Source organism: Coccomyxa subellipsoidea (genome assembly GCF_000258705.1).
Source record: "Coccomyxa subellipsoidea C-169, whole genome shotgun sequence".
Lineage (NCBI taxonomy): Eukaryota > Viridiplantae > Chlorophyta > Trebouxiophyceae > Coccomyxaceae > Coccomyxa > Coccomyxa subellipsoidea.
This window is the reverse complement of record NW_005178038.1, coordinates 2,532,627-2,542,541: the sequence shown is the minus strand read 5'-3', so window position 1 is coordinate 2,542,541 and position 9,915 is coordinate 2,532,627. Positions and strand designations below refer to the sequence as shown.

General features: G+C 51.2%; 1 protein-coding gene across 1 annotated transcript; it reads left to right on the top strand.

Annotated features, from left to right (window-relative positions):
* Positions 1-3: 3 nt before the first annotated feature.
* On the top strand, positions 4-3,886 carry COCSUDRAFT_65574 (hypothetical protein; the record flags this gene model as incomplete). Its single annotated transcript, XM_005649364.1, has 10 exons — positions 4-27; positions 311-351; positions 560-810; positions 1,032-1,097; positions 1,346-1,527; positions 1,850-1,990; positions 2,375-2,479; positions 2,783-2,889; positions 3,188-3,335; positions 3,704-3,886. 10 exons carry the CDS (start codon positions 4-6, stop codon positions 3,884-3,886), a joined length of 1,248 nt encoding a protein of 415 aa, XP_005649421.1.
* Between the last annotated feature and the right edge of the window lie 6,029 nt (positions 3,887-9,915).

Sequence of the window (9,915 nt, the reverse complement as noted above, 5' to 3'; positions counted from 1 at the left end):
CCCATGCTCCAACGCCTCGATCTGAAGGTACGCATAAAAGGAAATTCGAAACTCACAGTATGGCGTCCAGAAGAAGGAAATGAACATCAGCACCCCGATCAGCCCACTGAGACACAGGAGAACAAAGGGGCGAGGCAGCAAAAAAAGTATCATTATTTTTCTGGTGCTCAGCTTGATCTTGGGCGTTTCCTACTTGTCGCATAGGGCAGTATTCAACGGGCCAGCATCAACATCAGTGCGGGATATCTTTCTGCACATCGAAGGATATTCACCTCGAGATCTTGGCCTGGCATTGGCAGCGGCATTGCAGGGCACAGGGGACGAGGCCGAACGCCTAGCAGGCTCGTCAGGGTGCGGAGACTGTCAATGACTATAATAATTACATTTTGTATCTGCCATACCGTCCTAAAGGGGCTTCCAGGACTCCGGGATCTGCCTGAGGATGTCTGATGTTCCCGTGCACATACCATTCAGACTGGCTCCAACGGGTGTATCAAACACCAAAAACTCGATGAAATGGTGAAGTGATATTCATTGCAGTCAGAATCTTATATTGCAGGGCGTTGACAGCTGTGCAGCAGCTGCTGCATGCCATCGAAGCCAGAGCGAGTGCAAATGCAGTCCCGTGCATCATCGACCCCAGCCTGCCACAGATTGCAGAGAGACAACGGTTCTTTGTAGCTAGCAACCTTCACAACAATGAGAAGCTGCTGCCGCACTTCACCCTGCAGCTCCTGAGCCTGCTGCTGCAGCTGCCCAAGGGCAGCACCTATGTCTCCATCTATGAGAGCGGCAGCAGAGACCGCACAGGTACTTGCCTGCTTATATATTTCCTGCATGTAATGAGTCCTACAACAGTGTACGCTATCCACAATAGCCCATGCAGTCATTCTGGCCCACCTGCAGACGCATACAGAGTGAAACAAGCTGAGCACGCTCTGACTGCTTCCATCAATCCAGTCTCGACGGTGTACCTCAGAAAAACTTCTTGACAAAGGTTAAGCTATGATCTGTTTGTGCTGCTGTCACAGGGGAGTGGCTGGAGTTGCTGCAGAGCCTGCTCCTGCTGCTTGAGGTGCCCAGTAGCATTGTGACAGGTGACCATCATCCCCCACACGTGTCAAATTATTCTGGCAACACATGTCACTACAGTCCTGTGCTGCTGAAGCGATACGGCACATCAACAGACAGCGCGATCTTTCATCGCAAGTGTCTGAAGCCAGGGGCCTCTGAATTAGTTTTCAGAGGAAGTTATGTAAGCCCTGGCCTGCACCGGGGGATATGAGAACTACAGTAACATGCAACGTCTAGTGATGTTGAACGATCCTTGGCTGCATGCGCGCAGGGGGTTTGACGCGCGCGGAGGGGGAGGACCGGATAGACTTCCTGGCCCAGGTGCGCAACCGCGCGCTGGAGCCGCTCTGGCGCGGCGCCGGCGGCAACGGCAGCGCTGCCGTCTCGGGCGAGGGCTTCCGCGCCGACCGCATCGTTTTCGTCAACGACGTGTTCTTCTGCGCGCGCGACGTGGTGAGCGCTCTTGGCAGGCTGTTCTTTGGTCCACCGCCATCAAGCAGACCACCATGCACAATGCCTGCCTGACAATAGCATGCCATTCAATGCTTGAGATATTGACGGGCATATAAACAATACCAAGTGTGCTGGAGTGTTCTTCTCCTGTCTTTCTCTCGGAGAGAAGAGAGCCAGTCGCTGTTCAGCGGGAGAGGGAGTGTCAGCCTGGCTGCCGCTCTGTCATGCAAACCCAAGCCTACGTGCAGTCTGAGGTGACGCTCATGTGCTCACCCGCATGCAGGCTGCATGATGAAGCAGTACTGTTGATGCGTGCGCGCAGGTGCGGCTGCTGGCGCAGGATGGGGACTTGTTGTGCGGTATGGACTTCCACGTGGACGTGCGCGAGGGGTGGGACCGCCATTGGCGCAACATCCCCGCAGCAGAAATCATGCCCTACGGACCCCACGGGCCCCAGCTCGGGGTGAGGCTGCCGGCCCCTTTCACTCCCCCTTCAGGAGCTCTCCCGGTCATGATGCATCCCCTTCAGCAGCTCTCCCGGTCCTGACGCATGTCATTTTGGGGCTCTCTTCATCACTGTGCATGTTATTTCGCAGCTCTGCTGGTCACGATGCAAGCATCTCTCCTGATGATGATGCCTCCTCCTGCCCGGCCCAGTGCCTCCTCGAGTCAGCTCATTGTGAGTGATGAACATGATGCATATAAGTCCTGCACAACGCCATCCCCGCGGCTGAGATTTTTTCCCGGGGGAGACTCTTTGTCTGGCATTGTGGCCGTCAATGGAGTATGCTTCTGGCAATAATGCTGCTAGAACAAGAGGGTGATGATGTGATTATTGTGCGCGCAGTACAAGCACCAGAATCACGACCACCTGATATTCTACGACAGTTGGGTGTCGCGAGACCTCTCCGGCATCCCCTTTGCCAACTCCCGCCCCTTCGTGCTGCACCAGGTGACCTTCCATGCTGCCTTTACTCTGTTTAAACGAGTAACACATATACTCGTTATAATATATTACCTATTATTTCCTGCCGTGAAACGCCGCCTGGGAATCTTCTGCACAGCCCACCTTTTGTTGGAACCAACCTTTTGTTGCCAGCCGGCTGGAGGACGCAGCCCAGCTTACCTCACGCACGAGCTGCATGTTGGTGTAATGGAGCAGCTGATCACATCAAGGAAGTGATTTAGCATCGGTCCCATAACAGTCGCTACAAGATAGTTCAACAGAAGTGAATGTGCTGTGCTTTGGGCGCAGTATTCGTTGGCGCGGCTGCAGAAGGGGCTGCCTTTTCCGGTGTCCTGCTGCTGGAATGGCCTCGCCGTCATGAACAGCGCCCCCTTCCAGCAGGGCTACCAGTTCAGGTGAGACTCTACGCCCTGCAATTCCCAGCACGCTACCTGGCTGCATGTCCCAAATCTCTTGCTTTTTACCAGAGTTCTGTCTGATCTGAACTACCTGGTGATCCTGTCTCTATTTTTGAGCAGCTTGCAGGTGCTGGCTACCCCTGTGCAACCAGAGAGAGCGTGAGACAGAGATAGAAGAACACTAGCTTTCTGCAAGCCACGATAATGCTGAGGGTGCCACCTGGTGCCCGAGAGCCACATGTGCACGCACATGCCGTGCAAAACCAGAATTTGAAAAGTAGCGTGCATGGTGCAGGACGCACAGGCGGGGAGAGTGCGAGGCGTCGGAGGGCAGCCTGATGTGCGAGGACTTTCTGCGCGCCGGATACCAGAAGTTCATCGTTGACCCGGGCGTGCGGCAGGCCTACTTCCCAGAGACCGCTCGCAAGCTCTACACCGACAAGGTAAGCTAGATAGGCATGACTCTGGGCCACTGCATGCAGTGGTACACTTCAATGTGCCCAAGCAGCCTTTAATAAATCACACTCTCCATTGTGGTTTGCATGCATTCGCTGCCACTTCTTGATCAGTGCATGCCCGTTTCGGTGGGAACTTTTGTTTGCTCAAGTAAGTTTGTCTTAGTAAGTGCTCATGCTGGGCGTCTGGCAAGGGGGTTGACATAGCTTGTTACAATCAATATTATAGCGCACTTGCAGGCGTGTATGCTAGCACGCATGTACGAGTATTGACCGCTCAAAAAGAGACCCTGCACAGATCACAGGATTCTGCAGGTGCGGCCGGGACCCCTGTGATCAAGTGCATCTGCGCGCAGGTGAGCTTCATCCCGCTGACAACGTGGGACGAGGTGGCGGCCGCGCCGGAGCCGGACTTTGGATTTGGGCCGCGGCGGTTCCACATGACATGCTGCCGCAAGCAGGCCGGGGGCGACATCGTGCACTGGGAGCAGTGCCGCCCGGGGGAGGTTTTCACGCGCACGCTCGGCTGTGACGCCTGATCTGGGCTTGCGTTACCTATTTATCTGAGTCATAAGCTCATATTTATGCTGTTCATGACAGTTTGCAGGCTTCAAAATATGGCATGACCAGGATGGTGCATGGCATGGGAGCGTGCATATGCAAATGATGCAGCGCCTCCTCATCAATTATCAGTCTTGTCTGGCAGACTTCAGCCCTTTCTGATTTCAGGTAGACTAGAGAATTCCCGAAACGAAGACTGTCACTCTTCGCAATACTTTCCAGAGTTTTGCTTGGACATACTTCGTGCGAAATACTTCTGTATTAGAGATTAAGTTTCCAAGGGAACACGGCATGCAATGCAGACAGGGCTCTATGGGAAGGCACTTGTGCCCGCTACCTCCCTTTCAGCAGTGAAATGCCTCTGCAATTGTCCACCCATCTGGCTTACAGCTTTATAAATGTAACCGCCAAGCCATTGGGTGTTGCGTTTTGGCTGAAGTATGTTGTAAAAGATGAAGGGTCAGATAACGGACCTCCTTTCAGCCATCCTGTGTTTTCTGCGCAGCAACAAACCCGCATGAGACCTTTGAACTGAGCAGACTGTGCCAAAACATGATGCCTTGTGCTCTGGCTCACTCAGGCCTGTAAGGCACATCACACTATGACAATTGCCATCGGTGGTTGAAAATGTGACTTAATTCTAGAGCCATCACTGCACCGTTGTGCTGTAATCCAAGCATGCTCTCATGCACAAAGGATCGCTGTAATGAACCTGCACGCCGCAATGATCAGGTAGGCAGTATCTAGAGAGCAATTGGCAGCAGGGATTACCATCTGGCTTGTAGACGAATGCTCTGCATGTGGAATCTGCTGTGCATGCTGCAGCTACTGTGCTGACGTCTCCGGTCAGCTTGCAGTAGTCAGCACTGAGCGAATTGGGACTGCAAGCAATAAATGCCACCGTCATGTCTGTGGAACCTTCCTTAATCATGAAGTACGCTGCACCTGTAGCATTCTCGCTGTTACCGCAGCCGGGGGGCCCTTTGCCAGTACATCACTCTTTTCCGGCTCTCTTCATCGGTATTGCCAAGCAGAGTTATGGGTGCAGCGATAAAAGTTGTGTCGCACAATGGCTGAATGTAAGCTGAGGCAGGGAGTATGCGCACCAGGAATAGTCAAAGAAGCCGGCAAAGTCAACGCCTGAATGGCGGCTGTACCCCAACGGCGCCGGCAGCTGATCCACCGCCTTGCTCCATGTTGCTGCAAAGACGGGAGGTCTTTTGGTCAGTTGTGTCTGACAGGTGACCACCTAATTGAGTCTGGGATACACACAGCACTTGCATGGCTGGTCGGGCATGATCCGCGTTGGCTGAAAAGTGCTGGGCACACACTGGAGCTGGCAGGCATGATGCACTCACAACCTTCTTTGACTTTTGATTGTCTGATACCACGAGATGTAACGTCTCTCTTCCAAACACGATAAACAAAGACCCAGCAGGAGATGCGATCGTCTGTAACAGTGAAATATTAGTTGTTTCAAGCAGGAAGAGGAGTGGCGAGTTGCTCACGAAGCCAGCCGGAGGTGAAATCAGAGCCGGCCCAAGCGCGGTCAGTTGTGAGTGACGGTTCCGATTCAAGCATGCTGAGCATCTGCTTGAGCGTGCACTGCTGGTACGGGTACGTCGTTCCAAAGCCATTTTTGCAGCCAGCCGTGATGTCACAGTAAACCCATGCATTGCAGATCTGACTCGGATAGCTCTTGCACGAGTGCACCAACACACACGTGGTCATTTTCTTCTCCGAGGAAGCCGGTCATCATTTTTCCTTGCACCTCACCAACGGACTCCAAATGCATGCATGATTGTTAGCAAATGTTCTACAACCACATGCACAGCAGCAAAATTCACGGCAGAGTTTATAGGAATGCGCAGCTTACAGCACAGCAAGCAGCGGAGGATGGCTGCAGGTTGGCTGCTCCTTCTGTGAGCACATTGCCCAAGAAGTTTGTGCGGGGCACAGTGACACAGGTGGCTGGCTGTGTACGTCCTACATTCAGCAATGCTCCTATAAGTGACTTTTGCATGAGAGTAAGAAAGGATAGTAACATACTTGCAGTGTCAGCTTCCAATACAGCGATGGCAAGTGCCTTACCTATCTGCAGCAATTGGCGTGAAGGTGCTACCACATCAGCATTGCTAAGGACAGATTTCAAACCATCACCTGCACGAATGCAACATCAAGCATTCCATATGTTATTTCTGAACTGTCATAACGCGAAGGTTGGAATGCAACGCCTAGCGGGAGTATCCTCGATCACTCTTACCACATTAAGAAAAAGTGGAAGTCAAAGCTATGGATAGAAATCCAAAATACTATTCTGATATCTAGCATCAACAGGCGACTCTGCAAAAGCAGGGATGGCTTGCGCGGAACCCTACAGTGAGTAGCTTCCAAAACAAACCAAATGGACGTCAAAATAAGAACTGTCGAGCAGAAATGAAATTCATTACCGTGTATTTCACTAGCGTAGGTCTGGCATAATAGTATCAAAGATGCAAGGACGGCCACTGAGGACGTGTACTGCATCTTACTCGCTGGCAGAATCAGTGACAGGCAACGTCCCTAAGCAACAGTAGATTGCAGCAGTTGTGAGTCATTTGTACAGATCGTTTACACGAAAGATTTGAGAATATGTCTTTTAGGAGATCGATGGAGAATATGTCGAGCAAGTAAAAGGGATGTGTACTACGATTTGTCACATGAAGGTTCGTAAGATCCACGTCAGCTTCCCAGCTGGAAGCTCCAGATTCAGGATACCTTTGTTGGATGTGATCCACAAATTTGACCAACAGGTGGAATCCTGCTGGTCAAATTTGTGGATCACAGGTGGAATCCTGCAGGTGAAGAAACGATCAGCAATTTCTGCGGAGCTGCAACCACCCCCCCAGCTCATATGAGCAAGAAATCAACGATATCATTTCTCCGAATCTGCCGCATGTGTGCACTGCCGAGCACTGTTCAAGCGGCGCCACATTCCGTCACTGTGGCAGTCAGATAACACTACATGCACATGCCGCCATGCCAGTAGCAGCTCTACAGACATGCCACCGTGGCACCTGCCGGCTCAAAAGAGTCACATGTCTGTACAAACCTCTTTCAGGGACACCATGCATGAGCAATATTCTATCCAAGGTCACCAGTCTGGTGTTTCAGATTTGCCCTTTCTCCTATGTTCTATCAATCTCTGCTTTCATGTCTGCATACAACTTCTTCTCAAATGCGATCTTGCATGTGCAAGGCAGACATGTAATTGGTCGTCATCTGTCATAGTCACTACGGTACGGTACGGTACCAGCCTACCTGATCAGGTCATGAGCATGTAAGCCTCAGTCATTGCTAGTGAGGTAGGTATCCCCAGGGAACCCCCATAAAATTAGATCAATTGGAGAATATTTGCACATACGCCGCAGTGTTGGGGTTGGGCGTAGAATAGCTCAATGACTGCAGAGGGGCAAGCTGCACGCCATTGCCTCCCTTCAGCCACCCAATGCTCTCTGCGCAGCAAACCATTGTCATTGATCGACAGTCATTTCAGTCCATGATTGCCATGATCATACCTTGAACAATAGCAGAGCCAGCACATGATGTCAACAGTCCATTGTCACTAAGCATGTGCCCAAGTGTGCACATTAATTTAAAATGGACGAAGACAACCCTGACTGACCTCGCTGTGACGTCATATCAAGCAAAACCTTAATTCACCAATGTCAAAACTAGGCCAACTTTGACAATCTGAAGATGGGTATAAACTCACGACTGGGGTTGTAGACGAATGCCTTGCAGTACGGGTCTGCCGAGCACGCCGCTGCCAGTGATGTGGCACTTCCCGTCAACTGGCAGTAGTAATCATTGCTAATCGAGTTCGTGCTGCACGCCACATAAGCCAGAAGTCATGCCCAGTGTATGCATGGCACATGCAAGATCAAGATCTCCCACTTGAGATCACCTTTACTGCTCCGGCAGAGACTTTGAAGCTGGTAATTAAAACTTGCAGGTTGCCATTAAGGAATCAACAAGCCACTCCTGCTTGCTTTGTGGTGGTGATCTGGACGCACACTATTTCCTGGCTGGAGGGCAAGATAAAAACAAAGGTCAGCTCAGGCAGGAGGGCCGAGCTCACCATTTGTAGTCATAAGCATTTGCAAAGTCAACGCCTGGATAGCGAGAGTAGCCTGTCACCGGCGGTGTCTGGCCAACCAGCTGACCAAAAGAAGCTGCGCGCATAAAAGCAACCCTTTTTAGCAGGACACAGCTGCCATACAAACCAAAATTTGTGTCTGCCTTAGGATACACTCCTCTTAGACATGCCTCTTGCCAATTAAGAAGTCATGCTCAGTGTGGACATTATCACGTTGCCATGCTACCCCAACAGTAACAAACCTAACAGAAGGAATAAGGAGCCTGCAGGCGTGGGGTACTTGCAGCTACAAGGTCCTACTGTATTGGGCAAAGATACACAGACTGTGGCGCTGCTGCAGAAAGGGGCACTCACGGATCCAGCCGGAGGTGAAAGGTGATGCGCCCAATTTAGAGGTCTGTGTGAGGCTCGGCTGCAGAGCTTGCATGCTGGACTGGAATTTCAGGGTGCATTGCTGGTACCCGTAAATAGTTCCGTAGCCATCATTGCACCCTGTAGTCATTCCACACCACACCCAAGCATTGCAGCCGCCGCCCCTTATCGCCTGCCGGGTTTGAGTCCAGCAAGACTGCACCAACACACATGAGTTCATTTGCTGTGGCAAGTTATGCTGACATCACCCTACTTTCTTTCTGAGCCATGCAGGGTGCTGTATGCAGTCTCAGCCGACCCTGAAAATCAGCATGCCGCATGCAAGATGGCAAGCCAGGAAAATGGTGAGGGTTTCACAGGTCGTAAGGGATCCGGGAAGGATGGGTCTGAGCTTACATTACAGCAGGCACCACTGGATGGCTGGAGGTTGGCTGCACCATCTGCTAGCACGTTGCCCCCAAAGTTTGTTGAAGGCACTTTGATGCAGGAACCTGCGACAAACGAGAAATCAATGCTGAAAACAGTGCTGAGGGAAATTCATGGTAAAATCCCTAAGGGTGCCATCCCTGATCGTGCTTTGGTCCAAGGAGCGTTATCGAGGAATACACGGGCAGCTTGGCCGGAGCCTCACCAGTTTGAAGCAGTTGCCGTGAGTGATGCTTTGACGGTGCATCTACATGAAGATCTGCGCCTGCCGCACCTGCGATGCCAGTCACTGAGCTTGTGCAAGGGACGCTGTCTCAAGGTCCGTGCATACTAAATAAGCTTCAAGAAACAATTTTCATATCTTTAAGGCACAAAAATATTGCATTTAAAGCTCTTAGAAGCACATCGTCTAAGGATCTTTAGACGGGGACCATAGATAACAGGAAGAACCCTGCATCACAACTCCGGAACAATGAGTCACGCAAACTAAAAGTTGTGACCTGCACAGAGGAGGTTGATCCCACCGTATGCTCGAGAAGCGCCGGCTTTGCTACAGTACAACGCAAGTAAAATGATGCCCGCACAGATCAGCTTCATCAGCTACGACCGATTTCGACACCTGTATTGTCAGTCCTGGCCAGATTCGGTATTAATTTTAACACTGCAATATTCACCGTACAAACTGCAGTATATGAAGGTCCGGATTCTGGTTTTGACAAAAATCTGCAGGAAGATCTTGTCAAATAGGTCGTAAGTGCCGGGTTCCTTGTCAGCTTCCACGTGCTAATTCTTCATGCCTCTGCTGATGAAGGCATTCATACCAGGACATTCGGCACTAAAATAAAATTTTTCCTTTTGGAGAGAAACGATCAGTGGGGTTTCCTTACACAGATCGGCGAACTACTGAAATCACCACTTCGCTTTCACCCCAAAACCTCAATCTCCAGGAGAGTCTAGACCTAGACCTATGGGCCTTCATCAGGATCATCATAGGATGTGATAGTATCGATGGTGCAGCAATTTCACGACGCCCAAGCCCTGTGTTGCCATGCATACACGTCCCTACCACAA